The 24,120-nt window shown below is 44.8% G+C and overlaps 2 protein-coding genes and 1 pseudogene across 2 annotated transcripts; 1 reads left to right on the top strand and 2 right to left on the bottom strand.

The window, feature by feature from the left end:
* Nucleotides 1–4,758: 4,758 nt before the first annotated feature.
* On the top strand, nucleotides 4,759–6,251 carry LOC101688630 (oocyte expressed protein). The gene is made up of 3 exons (XM_004770731.3): nucleotides 4,759–5,048; nucleotides 5,263–5,442; nucleotides 5,791–6,251. Exons 1-3 carry the CDS (start codon nucleotides 4,859–4,861, stop codon nucleotides 5,889–5,891), a joined length of 471 nt encoding a protein of 156 aa, XP_004770788.1. The 5' UTR covers nucleotides 4,759–4,858; the 3' UTR covers nucleotides 5,892–6,251.
* Nucleotides 6,252–10,370: 4,119 nt separating this feature from the next.
* Nucleotides 10,371–10,698, bottom strand: LOC101688917 (annotated as a pseudogene).
* A 9,288-nt stretch (nucleotides 10,699–19,986) lies between these two features.
* On the bottom strand, nucleotides 19,987–21,841 carry KHDC3L (KH domain containing 3 like, subcortical maternal complex member). Its single transcript, XM_045074855.1, has 3 exons — nucleotides 21,673–21,841; nucleotides 21,337–21,516; nucleotides 19,987–21,074 (listed from the first exon to the last, which is right to left on the bottom strand). The coding sequence occupies exons 1-3, from the start codon at nucleotides 21,839–21,841 to the stop codon at nucleotides 19,987–19,989; spliced, it is 1,437 nt and encodes a 478-aa protein (XP_044930790.1).
* Between the last annotated feature and the right edge of the window lie 2,279 nt (nucleotides 21,842–24,120).

Here is a 24,120-nt window from a genome sequence, read left to right on the forward strand (position 1 = left end):
TTTTTTAATTTTTATTTATTTATTTTTTTTTAAAGATTTTTTATTTATTTGTCAGAGAGAGAGAGGGAGAGCGCCAGCACAGGCAGACGGAATGGCAGCAGAGGCAGAGGGAGAAGCAGGCTCCCTGCTGAGCAAGGAGCCCGATGTGGGACTCAATCCCAGGACGCTGGGATCATGACCTGAGCAGAAGGCAGCTGCTTAACCAACTGAGCCACCCAGGCATCCCTTCCTCTCATTTTTAAAGACTGAAAGAATTTAACATAGGACTCTAGAGTGCAAATCTGAACATGTATCATTAGCTTCATATGTAAAATATACTTTAGATATTATTTAAAACTTAAATCCTATATCTATACCCAGACTATTCAACAAGTATGAGGAAAGTTTATGCAGCACGTGGGTGGCTCGGTCAGTTAAACGTCTGAGTCTTGATTTTGGTTCAGGTCATGATCTCAGGGATGTGAGACTGGGTCCTGAGTCAGTCCTCGTGGTGGGCATGGAACCTGTTTAAGATTCTCTTAGAAAAAAAAAAAGAAAGATGAAGGAAGATTAAAAATACTAAGTGTGAAAGACCTAAAATAATGACAGATTGAAACACACAGCATTCATCATGCACTCTGCCAAAATCACTCTAAAATGACAGTAAATAGATTATGCCGGACGGCCCCGGCATAAGAATATAAAGAATGGGCAGGATGAAGGAAGAAAAAAAATTTTTACTGGAAGTTAGAAAGCAGATCAAAGGGTGGTATTTGGTTAAGACCAGAGAAAGCCATAAACTAAGCCTTGAAAAAGGTTGTGTATCTTTCTGTAGAATCTCAGTCTGCCTCAGAAATGAGAGGCACAAAGTACCTCTCAAAGTGAGGATGAGGGTAGAAGAACTATTCAAAGTTTATACAAGAGGCAGAAGGACTGCCCCTCCTCCTACCATTCTGTTCCCGGCACTGACTGAAGGTCTGTTTGAGATTGGTCTAGATCCAGAATGGTTCTACACTCTGGGCCAACAGATGCTATAAGGGTAAAGAGGTGCAAGAGCAAATGAGGAGATTAATACAACTCTTCCATCCCTATTTGGCTCAACTGATCCTGTGACACAGGGTTACACTTTCCAGGCAGAAAAGTGGATAATTCCCCTGGTGAAACTGATTAATTCAAGAAAACACAAACACAAAACTCTGAAACTGAGAAGGAAAGACTTGCCTGCTGAGTTTCCTAAGTGATGAGCAATCCTTAGGAACAGCTCCCCACTCTGGAGATTGGGAATTAGTGGTGGGGCAGTAATGTGTTTTATAACTTGCCCTCCAGGTGATTTTGTTGTAGCTAAAGTTTACAAACTATTGAGACAGTTTAATTTACAATAAAGCCCTTGAGTAAACCCCTAGTTACAAAGCTGCCAATCAGGTTTTTTTAAGAGATTGACTCTTACATAGGAACAGCCATGTATAATTAGCAATGTTTCAAGAAAATCTCTAACTTAAGAGACAAAAGATAAAAAGAAATCTGAAAACAGAAACAATGTAGTAAACAGAAGAAAACTTGCAAAGGCATTAATATCATCTGAAAGTCATTAAATTCATGAAATAAGAACATTATAAAAGGAATATTCAAAGACTAAAAGAGGATTATCAAGTAGGAAAGTAAGTATAAGAAAAATATGGGAAGAGTCTAATAGATCCACTATGGAATGCTGCAATCAATTAACAAAGATTTCAGAAAATAAGAGAAAATGTTGAGGAGGAAACTGTCAAAGAAATAGTTCAAAAAGGAGCACCTGGGTGGCTCAGTCCATTAGGTGTCTGACTCTGGCTCAGGTGAAGATGTCAGGGTCCTGGCATCCACACGCACTACGCTCCATGCTGAGTGAGGAGTCTATTTTTGCCCCTCTTTTGCCCCTCCCCTGTTCATGATCTCTTTCTTCTTTAAAAAAAATAGTTCAAAGACTTTCCCAGAACTGAGAGAAGACACATTGAAGGCACACTGACTGGTAAACACAATGGATAAAAGAAAATTACACCGAAAAAAATTACACTTCATCAGAATGCTAAAGGACTAAAAAAAAAAAAAAAAAAAAGGTCCAAAACACTATAGACAGAGACAGAACAAGAAAATAACATGCAAAACAAAATGGGAACCTATTCTGTGTAATATTGTAATGGTGGATATTATACGTTTGTTAAAACCCATAGGATGATAGGATGTACCCTAATGTAAACCATGGACTTTGGGTAATTATGTCATTGTGGGTTCACTGATTGTTAACAAATGTACCACTCTGGGGTAAAATGTTGCTCGTGGAGAGGCTGTGTTGTGTGAAGGTGGAAAGTGGTATATAGGAACTCATAGCTTTATTTATTTATTTATTTATTTGACAGAGAGAGATCACAAGCAGGCAGAGAGGCAGGCAGAGAGAGAGGAGGAAGCAGGCTTCCCGCTGAGCAGAGAGCCCGACGCGGGACTCGATCCCAGGACCCCGAGATCATGATCCAAGCCCAAGGCAGCAGCTTAACCCACTGAGCCACCCAGGCGCCCCTCACAGCTCAATTTTGCTGTGGACCTAAACCTGTTCTAAAAGATAGTCCTAAAAAAAAGGAATGAAAATCAGAATGGCATCTCAGTACTCTCGCAATGTTAGAGGCCAGAAGACAATAAAGAACTCCCTTAAATATTTAAAGGAAAATTATTGAAAATTCAGAATATAACCCAACCAAACTATGGACAGATGGAGAATTTTAAAACATTTTTGGGCATCTGAACTGTCAACACATTTACTTTCCAGGAAGAGGAGAATATATTCCACCAAAAGAAGTCAACTGATAAGATTCCTTCCTGAGAATGTGCAGCCAGTGCATCGCAGTCTCTGCAAGGGAGCTGTACTCAGGGACTCCGGGCCCATCCAGACCCATCAAGCTCTTTTGAATATTTACATTCCCAGGTCTCTATTCAAGGCCAGTCAGAGGTCTTTTTCTGTAGGAGTTGAAGGGGAAGGGAGAGGAAGGAGGAGGAAACCATGAAGAAATTTTTCATCACTCTAATTCAGTAGCTACTACTTTCCCACTCTGAGCCCCTCCTTCTTTCTTTGCTCCTCTGCCCCCACCCACCTCAGGATCCATAAAACCGCCAGAGCTTTTTGTTTTCCCTCAACTGTGAGACACCTATGTCCAGGTTTATGGACCTGACCACATTCCGTGAGGGAAATGGAACAGAGGCAGCGCTTCCCCTGCTTTTTGCCTCTTGCTTATACAATTGCAATAAGTGATTAAAGGTTTAACTCTTTCCTTTTTGGCTTGTAGCTTTAACTGGCTACTCCAACACCTGGGTGCTCAGTTCTCCGCTCCCTGCTGAGCTGAGATCCTGACAGCCTCATGCCCCAGGTTACCACTAACTGCAAAAAATCATTTCATGAAATTTTGCATGAGTGAGCCAGACAAGCTCATGGTCTCCAGAATTCATTCTCTTGGCCTGGGTGGGACAGTTAAGATTCCTGATTCCAAAGTATTTTACAGGGATTAACTGTTCTTTTTTTAAAAAAAGATTTTATATATTTATTTGACAGAGATCACAAGCAGGCAGAGAGGGCAAAGCAGGCTCCCTGCTGAACAGAGAGCCCTACGCGGGGCTTGATCCCAAGACCCTGAGATCATGACCTGAGCCAAAGGCAGAGGCTTAACCCACTGAGCCACCCAGGCACCCTATTGTTCTTGTTTTTGTCATAATAGCCTCATGTTGTTCTATTGTATGTGTTAAAGTAGGCCACAGTTTCAATACACCTCTGCATCAAACACTCATCGTCGCGTCACCAAAACTTAAAGCTACTCTGATTTCCCTAAAATTCTGACACTGACCTGAAACAAAACCTAAGCTTTTTTCATGTCAACATAACCTTGTAGCTTCCTAGCTAATCAGGTACAAACAGGTAAGCTTACGTGGTACTACTATCCTAAAAGGAATGTATTTCTAGGAGCCAATCACAACACAAAACAAGGTGCTTTCATTTATGCTTTATAAACTGAGCTTCAAATTATAAGAAGGAAAGATGCTTTAAGCGCTATCTATTCTAAAGAAGAGAGAGGTGAGGCAAACGTGGGAAAATGTTAACATCTTGTTAAATGGCGCCGTGGTGGGGGTTGTTACATAGATACTGGTTACACAACTTTTTGAAGGTGTGACATCTTTCATAATTTATATTTTTTGCTATAATTAAGAACATTGGGAAGAAATATGCATCAACACTAGTTGTTTTAGGATGTTGGAAATAAAGGGGATTCGTCTATAGTCCCTACGTGTTCTATAGGGACCACCTCCGATGTCTAGATTTTAAAACACGACACACTTGGTTGAAGGATTTTGAAGTAGTAACCGAGCGGAGGAGAGCGGGGAGACGTCAGGGGGCAGAAGGGCGAAAGCTGTAGATTCGAGGAGCCTGCCCTCGGCCGGATCCACCTACCTACCTCTGGACAGAACCGCAGAAATCTTAACGCAGGCAGGGGAAGTGAGTCCCGGTCAACGAGGCCGCCACTCAGACCACGCTGCCAATCAGCTGTGCGCCGGCGCAGGGACCTTTGAGGCTAAGTGATACCTGACGCGGCGGAAACGATCACGGAGAGCTTCTGAGAGCGGGTCGAAACGCAAATGAACTCTGGGTCTGGGTCTGGGTCGAAGCCCGGGGGGCTGGCTCGCCGCACCACCAAGGAAAGTCTCCCGGTGTCCATTGGGTCGGCTCACCCGGAACGCTGGACGAGGAGCCGCAGGAAGAGGCGGGGCTGGCCGGAAACCGTAAAAGGGGGCACAGCCTTCGCGCCTCCCTGGACTTCCGTGGGCGCTTCCTGGCCCTTGCTCTGCTTGGGCTGCTGGACCTAGCATGGTCGACGACGCAGGTGCTGCTAAGGCCCAGGGGGACGAATGGACGCCCGCCCAGTCCCTGAGCAGACTGCTCAGGTCACCACTTCCAGCACCGCGGATTCGCACCCGGCCGTGGTGGTTTCCTGTGCAGGACCTGAGAGACCCACTGGTGTTTTACTTGGAGGCGTGGCTGGCTGACTCGATCTTCGGTGAGCCACCCCCCTGGTGCTGGTGGTATGACCCCAGTCCAAGAGGAGAGGGACCCCGCAGAGCCACTCTCAGCAGTCTCTGCCGGATTGGCAGAGCAGCTTGGACGCCACGATGCCCACCTTCCAGCTGTTCCCTCCTCTGGCCAACATTCAGATTTAGCTCCTACTCACCTTGGACCATGCTTCCCCTCAGAGTCTCTTTTTTTCTGTGTAGGCCCAGACCGAGCCGTAATTCCAGAAATGGAGTGGATGAGCCAAGTCCTGCTGACGGTGGACATAGTTAACTCTGGGGACTTAGTTGAAATCACCATCTTCGGACGGCCCCGGGTACAAAATCGGGTGAAGAGCGTGCTCCTGAGCCTGGCATCCTGGCACCAGAAACTTCGTGCCCGAGGTGAGGGTCTCTAAAGTCCTACATGTGGGTGAACCACCTGGCTGTACCAGGCTTTCTTCCTTTATTACCTTACCAAAACTTTTTGCAGTTTCCTAACGCTAGTGTTCTGTGTGCAGCCCCTGGGCGTCCCTTTGTGAGAAGAGTCCCAAGTGGGACCCTGGGAAAGTAAACTGAGATCTAACACATTCAGGCCTGTCACTGCCCACGCAGCCTGGTTTCACCACTATTTCCATACCTCAGATTCAGAACCTCCACCTGAGAAGTGATGCTGCTAGGACCTCCCCTCCTCCCCTATACTCTACTCAGTGATGAAGTAGTCTGGAACAGAAAGCATTTTCCCTTATTCAGCTGAGAAGATGAAACAACTTGAGGAATTCTTGAAGGCACGTGCATCAGAGCCCCAGACACCGGAGCATCCTGTTGCACAAGTATTTTCAGGAGCATTGTGAGAAACGGTCCTGCTTCTGCTACTAAAGTTCAAGAGAAGCACGTATCCATACATCTCAACATTCTTTTTTTCCTATGTCTTGCTTTATTTTGATGCAAAAGTGAGTTTGTAGTGCCATTCTAGTAAAGGAATGAATTTCCTTTTTGTCTGTTGACATAACGATCTTTGCTCACATAAATTTAAGCAAATATATGAAAGATTAATTCTGTTCATTCATGTCTTGATATGTGGGGTGGGTAATAGGCTGATAGGTAGTGGTTTTATTTTTGTTCTTTCCTTTGTCTCTATCATTTTGAATCTATTAACCCTTTTATGATTTTATGGCCAGAGTCAGGCCCTCAAGAACAGGCCCGTGAATTTGCATTTCTAATAAGCTCATAGGTAATACCAATGCTTCTCCTCTGAGGCTCTCACTTTCAAGTTGGTGGCTTGGCCTCTGGATAGCACCTAGTGTGCATTTTCTTCTTGGAGTGGAGGCTTCCTCCCTGCACACAGGTGGGTGCTGCAACATGAAAGCTGAGGCAATCGGTTTTTTCTTCTTTCAGCGTTGTGATTCACCAGAGAACAGCCAAGGTCCTTGGCATCTTGGCTGTTGGAAGGCATCCTGCCACCAAGCCAGCTGTCTCATTTTCTTCTGAGGCCTGCACAGGTGCCCTGCATGAACTGGGCTGTTTCTCCCTTACCCATTACCATGCTATGACCAATTTGTGCAAGACAACTCAACCTCTTGCTGCCTCCACTTTCAGGAAACAGGATTCTTGGGAGAGAGATTTTCAAGAGCTCTGTGGCTTCAGCACAGAGTTGGAATTGATTTAACTCATGAAGTTTCTTCATCCTTATGCATGATGGATTCTAGCTGTTTACAAGGGTTTAAACACACAAAAACAAGTCTTTTAATTTTAAAGATTTTACTTATTTATTTATTTAGAGCTGTGCAAAAGTGGGGGGGGGGGACAGAGAGGGAGAGAATGAATCCCAAGCAGACTAGAACTACTCAGATGTGGGGCTGGATCCCACTACCCTGATATAACGACCCGAAATCAAGAGTAGGAGGCTTAACCGACTGAGCCACCCAGGTGCCTTGCACAAGTCTTTTAAAATGTGCTGCTTTGATTATAAGTGATATTGAACGTTTTCCTACTTTGCTTCACATTTTTATAAAATGCTTCTACATTTTTCTTTATTCACTCCTATATTCTTTAAACTCTGAGGATATGGATTTTATCATCCGTACAAGCTTTTGTAACAAATAATAGTCCATTATAACTGGTATTTTCCATCCCTTTCCTTCTCAAAATTTTGCATATGAAAATTTTTCACCATGTGCAGTTAAACTAATTATTTTCTGTGTGATTTCCCCTTCTCCCTACCCGTTACTTTTAGGTTTAGGTACTCTTGCTTTTTTTCCTCCTGCAGAAATTTGCTAAAAATATTCCTACATGTTATTTTTAGTGGGGAATCTACAAAGGCATTGAACATTATTTTACTGTTATGCTTAAAACATTCTAATTCTAAAAATTATCCAGAATTAAATTACTAAGTGATCCTACACATTTTCATCCTTCATGTGAAGTAACATGTTGAAACCCTAGCCCCTAGTAGCTCAGAATGTGACTGTATTTGGAGAGGCCTTTAAAGAGATTATTAAAATGAAATGAAGTCCTAAGGGTGGGCCCTTCTTGAATATGACTGGGGTCTTTATGGATAGAAGAAATATGTACACAGATAGGGGAGTACATAGAGAAGACCATGTGAGGAGACAACAGGATGGCAGCCATCTTCCAGCTAAGGAGAGAGGCCTCAGAAGAAATCAACCCTGCTGACACCTTGATTTTGAATTTTCAGCCTCCAGGTCTTTGAGAAAATAAATATCTGTTGTTTCAGCCTCCCAGTCTGTTACTTTGTTATGGCAGCCCTAGCAAACTCACATTTAGTATAGTTTTTCCTGTGTTCTGTTTCACTATGTGCTGATACTGTAAGGACCTATTTAGAAACTGTCCCTGCTCCCCTTCCCACGGGATTCACTTAAAAACAAGTCCCAGAAACCAGCTTCAGGTAACAAAGCCCAGATACAAAGGTGGGTCACGCCAGGTGGAGACATCCCATCAGTGGCGGGATGCATACTGTCTCCCTGGTTATCAAGGAGTATATGGGTCCCACCTTTTGGGAGCCTTTTGGGCATCAATCCCAATCAAGGTGTAATAGGCTGGTTCTACTAGCCTACTAGGCTAGTACTGGTTCTACTGTCTACTAGGGTAAATTGTAATTCAGTTGGTCACCTAGCATCACTGTGGAGTTTCCTGTGTGTGTTACAATCTCACTGGTTACCTGTGCATGGCCAGGCCTAACCGCATGGCCTTTGCCCTTAAAAACTAGTCTGTGAAACAGGGAAGGGTCGCCCTCTCTTGTAAGAGGTGCGTCCCTGAACGTTCGGTTAGATTCTTGATGCTTGGTGCGAAATAAAGCTTTGCTTGACCTTCGCTTTGTATCAGTCTCGCTCCTTTAATCACGGACCCATTATTGGGGCATAACAGATACAGCATTTTTACTACCTTCATAACTTTTTAAAAAATGGGTTTTTATGTGTTTATTTGTCAGAGAGAGAGAGTGAACATACAAGCAGGGGGAGCAACAGGCAGAAGGAGAAGCAGGCTGCCCACTAAGCAGGGAGCCCAATGCAGGACTTGCACCCAGGACCTTAAGATCATGACCTGAGCCAAAGGCAGATGCTTAACCAACTGAGCCACTCAGGTGTTCCCTTTAACTTCTTAAAAAAAAAGAGTAGCACTGTCATTCTACTTTTCAGAATTTGAGGGTAATGTTAGCTAGTTATCAGTTTGTATCACATACCAGGCCCTGTGCCAAGCATCAAAATAGGACATGATGAGCGTGCTAAGGTCACAGAGCCGGGATGTGGGGATGGATGGGTGAGATTTGAACCAAAACATTGATTTCAGGATCCAAACCCTTTATACCTTCCCACTGGCTTATTTTTATCCATACCCGAATTCAGACTCATTTCTCATACTTTTTCTTTCTTTCTTTTTTTTTTTTAAAGATTTTATTTATTTATTTGACAGACAGAGATCACAAGTAGGCAGAGAGGCAGGCAGAGAGAGAGAGAGAAAGAGGAAAGCAGACTTCCTGCGGAGCAGAGAGCCCGATGCGGGGCTCGATCCCAGGACCCTGAGATCATGACCCGAGCCGAAGGCAGCAGCCCAAACCACTGAGCCACCCAGGTGCCCCTATTTCTTTCTTTCTTTCTTTTTTTTTTTTTTTTTTTTAAGAGGAATTGGAATAAACCTCTTAACTGTAAAGAATGAACAGTATTTGTTCTATTCAGGCACAAGACTTTTTTTTTGTAACAAGTCACTAGAATAAAGCTATTTATTAGTCCTACATCCAAGATAAAAATAGCATTATTGACTTTTCTTTTTTAAATAACTGTTTTTTGCTTTATTCTGTTTACATGTGACAGCCTCAAACCCAACACTTGGCTTTTGTCTATTGACTTCGTTATTCTTTGATTATATTACAGAAACTTTTCCCCACTAGTGTATGCAATTTGCTCCTCATCCTTTAGGTTCTCAAAGATCATGGCTTTCCAGCACCAGCACCTGGGTCCTCCCCTTTGACTGTACCCATGTCTGTCTGTGCTGGGGTTCTGCCCTGGTCCCATCACCCCTGAGGTGTCTTAGGCCAGAAATGCCAAGCAGGCTACATGTTATATGCCAACTCTGAACAAATACAAGTGCTGCTTGGACTCTAGGATTGAGGGAAATGAGGCAGGCTCTTTCTGGGTTCCATTACAAAGACTGCTGTGCTTGATCTGTGGGAACACCCTCTGGACATACCTGGAATGAAGGACCCTGGGGGAAAAGCCGCCTGCGGGCCACAGCCTCAGACATGGGACAAAGCTTACATTCCATCCTTACCTTTGCAGTTGTTCTGCCTCCCAGGCTGTATTGTCTCACAAATTAGGTAGCTGAGAAGGCATTCTGAAGGCCATGAAGATACAGGTAGCTTCCCTCCACCCTGGAAAGAGCAGCATAAGCCTCAAGCTAGAGGGAACTTGGAAGGATAGCTCACTCAGAGCCCTATGGGGATCTGCAAGTTGCAGGCCATGCTGGCATTAGCTTCTGATCCTCTGGAGTCCATTTCATCCAGGGAAAGATAGCTGGCTGGCTGTCGGAGGTAGATGCAACTTGGGAGTAAAAACACTTTTCTTTGACATACCGAAATAGCCTTAATCTTTGGATAAACTTTAAAGAATTTCCAATCCAAACTAAAAAAGTTTTGTCTTCTATGGGCTATCCAGAAACCAAAATACAGCAGAAGGACCATCTTATTTTAATCAGTTCCAGAAAGAGGGCACACTGCTTTGGAAAGCACTGTCTCAGCAGAAAAAACCAAAGGCACAAACAACCCCAACTTTGCCTTCCGCTTTCCCGTGATACCCTGGATGGGGAGGCAGCTTCTTTCAGCTGATTTTGGGAATGTCGGGGTGCTCCATGAGAGTGTCCAGGGGTCAGCTGAAGTCTTCCACTCTCTGATTGTGGGTTTTGGATGCTTCAGGATCCTTTTCACTTGCCGCTTCTCCTGCGTCTTCTCAAAGGCTGCCTGAAGGTGGGTCTGCTTGTCCAGGCCGTGCTGCTTCTCTTCCTTTTCCTTCATCCCTTTTGCTCATTCCCATTGTTTCCAGGAATTTTACCTTTGTCCATCTATTTCTTCCTCCGCTTGGTCATGCCAAGCTCTGCCACGCTTTTCAGCTTTAGGGGCTCCTTTTGGACCTGCTTGTATGCCTCCATGAAGCCCATCTGTTCTGCGTGGATAAATGTTGTTGTGATTTGTCCCGCATAACTGACCACCTGGACATGCATATACACGGGCAGGCTAAGGAATGTTGTTTGGGAGACTTGTGCTGTGTGAATAACCTTGGGAGTCTGATTGTTTAAACTGTATTATCTGGCCTCCATGTCAGAACTGGCCCTTCTGTTCTGGATACCAGGAGCTACAAATCTTTTATTTTTAAAAATTTTTTTAAAATAAGATTTTATTTATTTACTTGAAAGAGAGAGGGGGAAGGCATGAGAGGGGAGAGGGTCAGAGGTCAGAGGGTCAGAAGCAGACTCCCCACATCGAGCAGGGAGCCTGATGTGGGACTCCGATGTGGAACTCGATCCCTGGATTCCAAGATCATGACCTGAGCTGAAAGCAGTTGCTTAACCAACTGAGCCACCCAGGTGCCCAGAGCTACAAATCTTATCTCACATCCCCTCCTGCTCCAGGCTCCGCTGGCCCCCCAGAATGGAATCCAGGAAGGGAGGCAGATACACAGCCCAGGTTCCTTGAAAACATAGAAACATGATGATGTAGAAATGCACCGTGCTCCAAACTGCATGTAGGTGAACAAATGTTTCATTTCAAACCCTGTGATTTGCCCTATAATAATGGCCCTTATGGGGATGGTCAGTTGGAAGTCTCACCCAAGGGGAGGATCCTTGACTCTGGCCTCTCTATCAGGACTCCAACCTGGCTTTTTCCACTGGGTTCCCCGGCTGATGAGGCTGGATGTTCAAAGTACTTGATTTGATGTAACTTTGCTTTATTTTCACTTATTGCCTACTATGAGCTTCATCTCTGTGTAGATTCCTTTCCTCTCCTGTTTCTATTAGGTTTCTGTAATAAAGTTCCCTTTCTTTTTCAAAACTGGAACATGGCTGTTGTGAATCTTTTGTTCAGAACATCATCTCAGGGGCACCTGGGTGGCTCAGTGGGTTAAGCCGCTGCCTTCGGCTCAGGTCATGATCTCAGGGTCCTGGGATCAAGTCCCGAATTGGGCTCTCTGCTCAGCGGGGAGCCTGCTCCTCCTCTCTCTCTCTCTGCCTACCTCTCTGTCTACTTGTGATCTCTGTCAAATAAATAAATAAAATCTTAAAAAAAAAAGAACATCATCTCAGATTTACTAATTTTTCTTCTCCTTTCCCTTCCCTTTTCTTTTCTTTCTTTCTTTTTTTTTTTCCTTTCTTTTCTTTTCTTTCTTGGATTTTATTTTTTCAGACAGAGAGAGCAGGTGGAAAGAGAAGCAGGCTCCCCACTGAGCAAGGAGCCAGATTCATGCAGGTGGGATTCCATCCCAGGGCTCTGGGATCGTGACCTGAGCTGAAGGCAGACATTTAACCACTTGAGCCACCCAGACGTCCCATTATTGACTTTTCTGATGAAAAATGTTCTTACATGCTCAATATTTAAAAACAAATAAGGTAATATATAAAGTATTAGTTACTCAAAAATTTCACTGCCAATATGTTACCTTCAAGTAGCTTTCCATTACTCCAAATGTTTTTCTAATATTTTATTTTTTCTATTATTTCAGTAAACATTTTATTGATTCATAGCATTCATACAAAAACACATACATTCAAAGTGTGAAAAGATCCATCAAATGAAATAAAGGGAACACATTCATTTAGCTAGCACACAGAGAAGAAACTACCAGTACTCCAGAAACCTCCATTTGCACCCTCCCCAAGGATAACTATAATTTTGATTAAATATAAATGGAATTACTGTAAGATTATCTATGCTATGAGTATTGTTTGAGTAAACCATAATTTAGTTTTCTATTCTATCAGTGTACATTTTGGTTGTTTCCTTTTTGGACTTAGAACGAAAGTGCTACTCTGAAAATTCTTGTACATGACTTGGTGCATGCATCTATGCATTTCTATTGAGTATAGATCTCGGTTTGGAGTTGCTGGATTATAGGATGTGCACAAGTTCAAATTGCCAAGGTGATCGAACCAATTTGCATTCCTTTTAGCAATGTATAAGACTTCTAATTACATCTTTGTCAACTGTCAAAATTTTCATTTTGGAGAATTTGGGTATTAGTGCTATTGCACTCAATTTTTTAAAATTTAGTTACTTAATTGATCACAATTTACATACTATAAAATTGTGAGTGAACAACTCAGTTTTCTTTAGTAAATTTATAAGTTGTACCATTATCACCACAAAGCAGTTTTTGAACATTTCCTTCACTCCAGAAAATTCCCTTGTGCCCATTTGTAGTCAGTTATCACTGTCTCTAACCTCAGACAAACCAGTCTGCTTTCTGTTTCTACAAAATTGCCTTCTTTGAATGTTTGGTAAAAATAGAATAATATAAAATGTAGCCTTTTGAGCCTGGCTTCTCTAGTTGGAATATCTCTGAATTTTGATTGGAGGATTTAGTCCACTTCAATTTAATGTAATTATCAATGTGATTGGCTTATGTCTGCCATTTTGGTATTTGTTTCCTATGTCTTTGTTTTTTTTTTTCCCTCCATCTTGTGTTGTATAAATACACCTTTTATACCATTTAAATAACTTTTTAAAAATATATTTTTTAGTGTTACCTTAGGGGTTATAAAAAATCCTAATTTATTCTACTTCAGATTAATGAAAGTTTATTTCTGAGAAAATTAGAAACTTTATTCCTTTAATTGGCATATCTATGACTAAACAAAGCAAAACAAAAAAGACAAAGCCTAAAATCAGTGGCACTTGAAGGAAGAGTCGGAAGGAAGGAGGAAGGAATAACAACTGAATACGTAGAGACACAACCTTCTCAGATAGCAAAGTCCAAGTGTTGACAGATGTGGTCAGTTCTTAGATTAATCTAAAAACCTAATATAGGAGCACCTGGTGGCTCAATTAGTCAAGTGTCTGCCTTTGGCTCAGGTCATGATCTCAGGGTCCTGGAATTGAGTCCCACATCAGACTCCCTACTCAGTGGGAAGTCTGCTTCTCTCTCTCTCTCTCTCTCTCTCTCTCTGCCCCTGCCCCCTCACTCTCAATCTCATGTTCGCTCTCAAATAAATAAAAATCTTTTAAAAAAAATTTAAAAATGAATACAGTTACAATGTAGAGTCACAACCACTATTTTAGGGGGGGGGGATACTGTAACATTAGAGTTCTTCTTTAAAGCCTGATTATAAAGGTGGTTCAGAAGGACCTGGGAAGGCTATAAAAAAGGTTTTTCCTGGCTGTCTAGTGAAAAATTCTGATGAGGTAAATAGTGCAGCTATGTATTAACTAAGTTTAAGTTACTAATGGAAGTATATAGGCAGACATAACAGAGACAGCCTGTTACATATACTCCACAGGTAAATTCTCAAGGTTTTCCAGAGAATCCATAAACAACTGAAATTGTATTCTTTTATACCTTTAGTGAGTTCACTCAAAGACACTGTCCAGGCTAAACTATTTGCTGTCAGCCAGTTTATCCTGCCTCCAAAATGTGTGAGCAGGGTTCACTGCTCTCAATCTTCAGTTTTCTCTTTCACTTATAAATCCTGCTTTTGTTTTGATGTTTCTTCATGTGAGCTCTAGATTATGTATTTTTAGCAAAAATACTAGATAAGTCAGGAGGCACATGTTTTGTTTTTCCCACTCTTAGTGATGTTTAAAAAAGCCTCGTTTTGATCCAAAGTGGGAAATTGAGGGGTGCTTGGGTGGCTCAGAGGGTTAAGCCTCTGCCTTTGGCTCAGGTCATGATCCCAGGGTTCTGGGTCAAGCCCATATCACGCTCCCTCAGGGAGTCTGCTTCCCCCTCTCTTCTCTGACTGCCTGCTTGTGACCTCTCTCTCTCTTTCTCTGTCAAATAAATAAAGAAATAAAATCTTTGCTTAAAAAAGTGGGAAATTGAGAGATTCTGATAAGTAGTGCCAAGCCGGCTTAACTAAAGCAGAGCTGCAGAAAGATCCTGAGATAAGCTACCATGTGTGACCCACAGCTAGCCTCAAAAGTTTTCTACAGATTCTATCAAAAATGAACTCTTTTCTTCGATACCTCTAGTCAACCTATTCAAAAATTGTAGACTGATCTCTTTACTAGCCTTTAATAGGTTTACCTGCAAAATGTACAAACAAATGCCATTGTTTCCAGACTTCCGCAGTTTTGTTTTTGTTCCTTGACAGCCTTTTCACTGACTGCCTTGGGTCTCAGTTTTCAAAAAGTGTTTTCCCATCTAATTCACCACCTAAAAAACACTCTTTTATGCAAATATAATGTACATATAGTTTAAAGAATGAGATGAACACTCTAGTGTACCTTAATAAAACAAACCCAGTGTTTTAGAAGTACACACCTTTTCCCTCAACCAATTTTCTACGTTTTTTATTAAGTTATTTCATGTGTAGGAAAGAACATCCGACGGAAAAAAGACAGTCTCTTCAACAAATGGTGTTGGGAAAACTGGACAGCAAAATGCAGATGAATCTGGACCCCACTGTCTTATACCATACACAACAATAAATTTGAAATGAATGAAAGGCCTAAATGTGAGACAGGAAACCATCAAAATTCCAGAGGAGAATACAGGCGGCAAACTCTTTGACCTTGGCCATAGCAACTTCTTACTAAACATGTTGCCAGAGGCTAAGGAGATAAAAAGCAAATATGAACTGTTGGGACTTCAGGATAAAAAGCTTCACAGAGAAGGAAACAGTCAACAAAACTAAAAGGCAGCCTATGAAATTGGAGAAGATATTTGCAAATGACATTTCTGATAAAGGGTTAGTATCTAAAATTTATAAAGACATTCTCAAAATCAATACATGAAAAACACATAATCTAGTCAAGAAATGGACAGAAGACATGAATAAGCAGCTTTCCAAAGAAAATATCCAGATGGCTAACAGACACATGAAAAGATGCTCAACATCATTCATCATCAAGGAAATGCAAATCAAAACCACAATGAGATACCGCCTCATACCTGTGAGAATGGCTAAATTAACAACACACAAACAACAGGTGTTGGTGAGGATGCAGAGAAAGGCAAACCCTCTTCCACTGTTGGTGGGAATGCAAACTAATGTAGCCACTCTGAAAAACAGTATGGAGGTTCCCCAAAAAGTTAAAAATAGAATTACCCCATGATCCTGCAATTGCACTACTAGGATACAAAAATACAGATTTGAAGGAATATATGCACCCCAGTGTTTATAGCAACATTACCAACAATAGCCAAAATATGGAAAGGGCCCAAATGTCCATTGACAGATGAATGGATAAAGAAGATGGGATATATATACAGAATGGAGTATTACACAACCATCAAACAGATTGGAATCTTGCCGTTTGCAGAAACATGAAAGGAATTAGAGTGTGTTATGCTAAGCAGACAACATCAGTACAGAGGCTGACTGACATCTCACTGACATGTGGAATTTAAGAAGGAAAACTGAATGAACATATGTGGGGGTTGGAAAAAGAGAGAGAGGGAAGCAAACCATAAGAGACTCTTAATGATAGAGAACAAAATAAGGGTTGAAGGTTGATGCAGAGAGGTGGTGGGGATGGGGGAGTGGCTGGATGGATGATGGGTATTAAGGAGGGCACTTGTGATGAGCACCGGATGTTGTATATAAGTAATAAATCACTGAATTTGTCTAAAACCAACATTGCACTATATATCAACTGAAATTAAAAATAAATAACTAGCTTCATCTGGAAAACAAATGACCAAGACTGCCAATTGAACAGTGAGAGTAAGCTTGGCCTTTCAAATATTAAAACATTCTATAAAGCTATATAGTTTAAAGAGTGAGATAGGTATTGAAAAAAATAGAAAAGTGACGGATGTGGACATAAAATAGATTGTTAACATTGAATTTGAGTAAGTATAGTGAAAATAACTTTCATATCTTATAATGGGAAAATAAATCCATATGGCCAGTTTGTAGGGCAGTTTGGCAATATAACAATTTAATTTTATTTATAAATAAATAAGATCAAGATCAAGACCAGGTCTGAGATCAGACACTTAACCGAATGAGCCACAGTTTTAAAGGTGATCATTCTTTAACCCAGCAATTCCATTTCTAGGAAGATTTCTATAGAAATAGTCCAACATAGGGGCGCCTGGGTGACTCAGTCGGTTAAGTGACTGCCTTTGGCTCAGGTCATGATCTCAGGGTAGTGTATCAAGTCTCACATGGGGCTGGGAGTCTGCTTCTCCTCTCCTTCTCTCTTTCTCTGCCTCCACCCCCCTCCCCAACTTGTGCTCTCACTCTCTCTCTCTCTCCCTATCAAATAAAATTGTTTTTTAAAGATTTTATTTATTTATTTGACAGAGAGAGATCACAAGTAGGCAGAGAGGCAGGCAGGGAGAGAGAGAGGGAACCAGGCTCCCTGCTGAGCAGAGAGCCTGATGTGGGACTCAATCCCAGGACCCTGAGATCATGACCTGAGCCGAAGGCAGCGGCTTAACCCACTGAGCCACTCAGGCGCCCCTCAAATAAAATCTTAAAAAATATATTTCAACACAGAGGGGCACCTGGGTAGCTCAATTGGTTAAGCAACTGCCTTCAGCTCAGGTCATGATCCTGGAGTACCAGATCAAGTCCTGCATGGAGCTCCTTGCTCAGTGGGGAGTGTGATTCTCCCTCTGACCCTGCGGCCTCTCATGCTCGCTCATTCTCATTCACCTCTCAAATGAATAAATATATTTTTAAAGATTTTATTTATTTATTTGACAGACAGAGATCACAAGTAGGCAGAGAGACAGGCAGAGAGAGAGGAGGAAGCAGGTTCCCTGCTGAGCAGAGAGCCCGATGCAGGGCTCAATCCCAGGACTCTGGGATCATGACCCGAGCCGAAGGCAGAGGCTTTAACCCACTGAGCCACCCAGGCGCCCCAATAAATAAATTTAAAAATAAAATAAAAAAAATACTTCAACTTAGATCCGAAGACACAAGTAGGAATTCAGTGCAACAGTTTGTAATTGAGAAATTTGGGAAACAAACTCAAAGTGTACACTTACTGAGGAAAATCAGGCTGCTGAAAGAAAAAATAAAAGTATGTGCAATTATGTAAAAGTACATGTGAAACTGTTAAAAATGATTTCCTGTAAGAGAATAGGTTGAAAAGAGCAGATGGGTTGCTCTGGGGACCCTGAGCTTGGTGAAAACTCAGGTGGCACTGCTTCATGCCCTGCTTTGAGAGGAGTCTAATTGGTTGTCTTTTTTTTTTTTCTGAAGATTTTATTTATTTGACAGACAGAGATCACAAGTAGGCAGAGAGGCAGGCAGAGAGAGAGAGGAGAAAGCAGGCTCCCTGCTGAGCAGAGAGCCCAGTGTGGGGCTCGATCCCAGGATCTTGGGATCATGACCTGAGCCGAAGGCAGAGGCTTTAACCCACTGAGCCACTCAGGGACCCTGGTTGTCTTTTTTTTTATTTGAACGTTTGTTTTTTATTTACTCTGATATTCCCCTTCTGGATTAAATAATAGATTTTTTTAAAAAAAAATCCAACATTTGATATGCATAAAGAATGTTATGTATGTGTCATCACATCTAAATGCTTTTATTTCAAGTTCAACCTCCCTTCTTTTCTTGGCTCTGATCTCCCACCAAGGATGTTACTGCATCTTACATTTTCTTCTTTCACAAAACCATCTCAGACTAGTCTGTGTGGATGTATAGGTCATTTCTGTGTGTTTCAGAATAGTCATAGACTCCTGTAGCTTGTATCTGCTGCTGGTAATCTTTCTTGTAAAGGAGAAAATCTGACGTTGTGATCATATGGGTACTACTTAGAGGTGGAAAAGCGTCAACCTCAAGTCTTTATACTATTCTGATGTGGCTTCAACGAAAACTGAGTCTGCATGGTTTTTGAGTTTTAAATGTTTGAAGTTCACTCCACCTAGGCTTTTTTTTTTTTTTTTTTTTTTTGCTTCTTCTAAAAATAGTTGAAAAACTATTATAAATTCAGCTTTGCATTTTATTTCTCTTATAAGTGCTTTTTAAAATTTGGGGTGGTCATCTATAAGTGGTGACTAAAGGGTATATGATAGATACACCCCTCCACTCCCTTGGTCTTTAAAGTTAGATTTCCTTGAATTTTTGAAAAAGATTTTATTTATTTGAGAAAGGGCAAGAGAGAGCATGCAAGATGAGGGGGCAGAGGGGGAGGGAGAAGCAGATCACTCCCTAACCCCCCCCCCCAAAGGCAGGGAGCCCAGGCTTGATCCAAGGACTTGAAGATCATGACCTCAGCCTAAGGCACACCATTAACCAACTGAGCCATCCAGGTGCCCCAGTTTCCTTGAACTTTTTACGTGAAAAGTTCATAACACAAAGATTTCTGGTGTTGGGTTTTTATCCTAGCACCCAGCTGTTAACAGTTTGCTTCCTTCTGCTATCCTCGCACTGGAGTCCCAGCTGCCAGGATAGAGCTGCAAGCCAAAATCATAGAGATGATCATTATCACCACAAAGGCAATCATATATAATATGTAAATCTATCAAATTAACATGTACACTTTAAATTTACACAATGTTATATGTCAAATATATTTCAATTAAAAAAACCATGGCAAAGAGGTGACTATCATCCTGCTTCAGGACTCCCTGCTACTGTGGTTACTAAGGGAAGTGTCTAACTTGCAGCAAACCTCGCTGAAGGTCGGATGGCCCTTGCAAGACTTGAGTGCAACAGCAGGGCAGTCCTGGCTCTTTCACCCAATTTCCCCCTTTCTGGCCCCCACGTGTACAAACTGGGAAGTCGCTGGCTGCTTCCAGTGCCACGAAACATCCAGCCACGTGGATCGGATTGGAACCAAGTTTTTTCATCCCATATCAGAACAGAAACACCACAGGCTTTTAAATTTTCCAGTGAAGACGGACTCCATGGTGTGGAAAAGCCTCTTAACCGGCAAAACCAGATTCTTGAGGTTAAAGAGCACGAGGGAAGGACCAGCCGAGATGGCCGGGAAGAGCGCTGCCTCCTGCGGATAGAAAACCAAAAGGTCTCACCTGCGTCCAGGTGAAGAGCAGCCTAGGGCAAATACTGGCTGCTGGAGGAAAGGCCTCTCCCTCCCCTTTTACCTGACAATTAATAGGCGCTAGAGAAATTCAATTCTTTATTAGGGAAATTCGATTCTTTATTAGAACTCTTTAGATCAGGGTTTGCAAACATTTAACAAGGGGGCGGGGACCAAGAACTACCCACACCATTCTTCCCCCAGCAAGAAGAAGCAGGACTTAGCAGCAGTGAGGTCTTCCACTCTATCCTTGCCTGGCTCCCGCTCCCGGGCCCGAAGTGCTTTCATGAGCTGGTAACCGGTCCCTGGGTAGCGTCCGGGGACCGCTGGGTGGCCGCCTCGCGGGCTGCGCCGGGGGACCGCTGGGTGGCCGCCTCGCGGGCTGCGCCGGGGGACCGCTGGGTGGCCGCCTCGCGGGCTGCGCCGGGGGACCGCTGGGTGGCCGCCTCGCGGGCTGCGCCGGGGGACCGCTGGGTGGCCGCCTCGCGGGCTGCGCCGGGGGACCGCTGGGTGGCCGCCTCGCGGGCTGCGCCGGGGGACCGCTGGGTGGCCGCCTCGCGGGCTGCGCCGGGGGACCGCTGCGTCGCCGCCTCGCGGGCTGCGCCGGGGGACCGCTGCGTCGCCGCCTCGCGGGCTGCGCCGGGGGACCGCTGCGTCGCCGCCTCGCGGGCTGCGCCCGTGGACCGCTGCGTCGCCGCCTCGCGGGCTGCGCCCGGGGACCGCTGCGTCGCCGCCTCGCGGGCTGCGCCCGGGGACCGCTGCGTCGCCGCCTCGCGGGCTGCGCCCGGGGACCGCTGCGTCGCCGCCTCGCGGGCTTCGCCGGGGGACCGCTGGGTGGCCGCCTCGCGGGCTGCGCCGGGGGACCGCTGCGTCGCCGCCTCGCGGGCTGCGCCGGGGGACCGCTGCGTCGCCGCCTCGCGGGCTGCGCCGGGGGACCGCTGCGTCGCCGCCTCGCGGGCTGCGCCCGGGGACCGCTGCGTCGCCGCCTCGCGGGCGGCCTTGGGGGACCGCTGCGTCGCCGCCTCGCGGGCGGCCTTGGGGGACCGCTGGGTGGCCGCCTCGCGGGCGGCCTTGGGGGACCTCTGGGTGGCCGCCTCGCGGGCGGCCTTGGGGGACCTCTGGGTGGCCGCCTCGCGGGCGGCCTTGGGGGACCTCTGGGTGGCCGCCTCGCGGGCGGCCTTGGGGGACCGCTGCGTCGCCGCCTCGCGGGCGGCCTTGGGGGACCGCTGCGTCGCCGCCTCGCGGGCAGTGTCGGGGGCCCGCTGCGTCGCCGCCTCCTGGGCAGCCTTCGGGGAGCTCTGGGTAGCTGCTTCTCGGGCAGTGTCGGGGGACCGCTGGGTCGCTGCGTCCTGGACAGGGACCTTCTCTGAGCCTGGAAGAACAGTGTGGAGACCTTACCTATGTCCCCATACTCTTTCCACAAAAGGATTCATCCGTATGGGCTGGGGGTTGGGGTCCGGAACTTGAGAGTACCAGGTCAATTTGACCTTCTAGATCCCTTTGCAAGAAGGAATCGCTCTCCTGGACGGACTGAGAGGATGAGACAGCTGCCCGGTTTCATCCAGGAAGCATCAGTATCCTCCCCAAGGAACCCATGGCCTGCTCAGGGTGCCCCTATTTATCCGGTTCCGTACATTGTGCCCGGAGTTGGCGGTGATAGTCAGCCAAATTCATGATCATCTTGGATACATCTTTCTGGTAATAAGGCCGACCAAATATCAAGATCTCAGCCTCGCCCTCGGGATCCCACTGATTAACGTGAAGCAGAGTCTGCGACACACCCTCGACGTGCGGGATGTGCTCTCCTCCCCGGCCTGCGCAGGAAGCAAAGAGGCTGTGAGCGGTGGGATTTGGGAAGAGAAGGCGGCGGGGGGAGGCAGCTCTGGATTGTGGCTAAAGCCAGTGGAGAGCTTGCACTGGGGAAAGGAGAGGGAAAGACCGCATTGGCCACCCCTCGGGGACCCACTCACCGAAGATCGCTTCCACCAGCCACGCCTCGAGGCGAACTGCCTTCGGACTCTTCAGATACTCCAAGTGGAACCCGTAGGGCCGCTTGGTGAGGTTACCGAGCACGGTGAACAGCGCCCCTTCTCGCTGCTCCAGCTGCACGAGCGTCGGAAACCGTCTGGGAGTGGCCATGCTGCAGCCGGCCTGGCTGGTAGCAGCTGAGCGGCTGCCAACCCGAAGGCGGAGGTTGGGACCAGCGGCCGCAGTTGCCGCGCGGCCAGGGCCTGATTTCAAGGGCTTTTGGCAAGCCCCTCCCCTTTTCATTGGATTCCAGCCCTCGCCTCCAAACCTCCGCTGCTGAGTCGAGCACCTGGGTGGTCTAGGAGGGGCTATTTTCGGGACCCGCATTTTTCCCCAGGCGCTGGGAGCCGGAGGTGGGGCGCCAGGTGGGAGCTATGTCCCTAAAGCTGGTCTCCCGCGGGGGGCGTGTGTGTGTGTGTGTGTGTGTGTGTGTGTGTGTGTGTGTGTGTGTGTGTATATATATATATATATATATATATATAGCCGCGTAGAGGTAGGGAAGATTCAGGATCAGGACAGTATCTTTAAGACAAGCAAACTGGTATGTGCGGAGACACACGTGTTTCCCAACAGTTCTAATGGGACCAGCATTCCTGAGGGGTTGGCATGACTTTTTCATGGAAAACCTAATGAAAGACATGGAAAAAGTAAAAGCTTAAGGAGTAAGAAAGGTATTCAAGGGCAAAAGCAAATCCTACTTCCTCCTGAACCCTGACCACTGAGTTCCCTCCCTAGAAGCCATCACATTTCCAGCCTCTTTCTTAACCTATCACAGACAACGAAGCACACCCAGTAGCAAATGGCCTATGCGGTTTGGACACTATAGGGGCATCCATTGAAACTTTTTTGAATCCATTGAGACCTTTTTAAAAAAGGTTTTGTATATTTATCTTACAGAGAGAGAGAGCACAAGCAGGGGGAACAACAGAGGGAGAGGGAAAAGCAGGTTCTCCACTGAGAAGGGAGCTCCCCTGAGTCATGACTTGAGCTGAAGGCAGATGCTTAACTGACTGATCCACCCAGGTGCCCACACTGAAAGTTTTTTCTAATTCTCCTGTCTTTCTAATTCTGAGTAACACAATATTTCTGTGTCTTGGTTTTTTAGCCCAGCTTAAAGCATTACCCATTGACTGCTACTCAGGAAGATAAAGCTATATTGCTCTTGAATCAGTAGTTTGGGGTGTTATGTCCAGACCCAGCAGTGAGAGAATCCCAGAACTCAAGCTCATCCTTGTATCCTCTATGGGAGTTCTGCAGGCCAAAGAAAAGAGTGAGAAATTTGTCGGTGTCTGACAATATCCAAAGTCTTGAGAACCAAGCAAAATATGAATTGAGAGCAAAAGAAGTGCAAAATCCATTCAAAGGATCACAGGATGGAGTTATAAACTTCTTGAGTAGGCGGAATGATTAAGTGTGTGTATAACTGACACCCAAGGATCTGGGCTTCATAAATGCCCCCTCTGGAGATTATGGACTCACCAATATAGCAACTACAAATTGAATTTTAAGGTCCCCTCAGTGTTGCCAACAAGAACCCAATCCAAGAGGTATTTCCATGAAAATCTCTAGTCTGAAATCTCTTTGATGATATAGGATAATACATGGTTTCTTAGCTGCCCTAAGAGGATACTTACAGTTCTATGCATGTGATTGTCATTTATGTGTATGTGTGTGGAGATCTTTTACTTCACTGAAGTTTTAGAATTGGGTATAAAAATATTTAAGAGAATTAAAACCGTAGTATTGGGGCACCTGGGTTGCTCAGTGGGTTGAGCCTCTGCCTTCGGCTCAGCTCACGATCTTGGGGTCCTGGGATAGAGCCTCTGCCGCTCTCTGCTCAGTGGGGAGCCTGCTTACCCCTCTCTCTCTGCCTGCCTCTCTGACTACTTGTGATCTGTCTATATCAAATAAATGAATAAAATATTTTAAAAATCCATAATGTCAGTAATTTTGTTTAAAAGAGATCTGTCATTCATACAAAATCCTAGAATGTGCAGACTATTCTAGAAAGTAGGAAGTAATTGCCTGGGGGGTGATAATGGAGGGAAGAAGGGATTGGAAAGAGGCATTTGGGTATGATGGAAATGTGCATTATCTTTACAGTGATGGTTTCACCAGATGTGGTTTATTTTATTTTATTTTTTTTTAAAGATTTTATTTATTTATTTGACAGAGAGAAATCACAAGTAGATGGAGAGGCAGGCAGAGAGAGAGAGGGAAGCAGGCTCCCTGCTGAGCAGAGAGCCCGATGTGGGACTTGATCAGGACCCTGAGATCATGACCTGAGCCGAAGGCAGTGGCTTAACCCACTGAGCCACCCAGGCGTCCCCACCAGATGTGGTTTAGATATCAAAACTGGCCAATTGTAAAAACTTTAATGTAAATCATTT

Source organism: Mustela putorius, unplaced genomic scaffold (genome assembly GCF_011764305.1).
Source record: "Mustela putorius furo isolate JIRA1106 unplaced genomic scaffold, ASM1176430v1.1 tig00000135_pilon_pilon_pilon, whole genome shotgun sequence".
Lineage (NCBI taxonomy): Eukaryota > Metazoa > Chordata > Mammalia > Carnivora > Mustelidae > Mustela > Mustela putorius.

Excerpts from the sequence above, each read along its gene's own strand:
- LOC101688630 (XM_004770731.3), top strand. The coding sequence starts at position 4,859 with ATGGTCGACGACGCAGGTGCTGCTAAGGCCCAGGGGGACGAATGGACG. Across the intron at positions 5,049-5,262 it reads GCTGGCTGACTCGATCTTCG|GCCCAGACCGAGCCGTAATT; the intron begins GTGAGCCACCCC and ends TTTTCTGTGTAG. Across the intron at positions 5,443-5,790 it reads CCAGAAACTTCGTGCCCGAG|CTGAGAAGATGAAACAACTT; the intron begins GTGAGGGTCTCT and ends TCCCTTATTCAG.
- KHDC3L (XM_045074855.1), bottom strand. The coding sequence starts at position 21,841 with ATGGCCACTCCCAGACGGTTTCCGACGCTCGTGCAGCTGGAGCAGCGA. Across the intron at positions 21,517-21,672 it reads GCTGGTGGAAGCGATCTTCG|GCCGGGGAGGAGAGCACATC; the intron begins GTGAGTGGGTCC and ends CTTCCTGCGCAG. Across the intron at positions 21,075-21,336 it reads CCGCCAACTCCGGGCACAAT|GCTCAGAGAAGGTCCCTGTC; the intron begins GTACGGAACCGG and ends CTGTTCTTCCAG.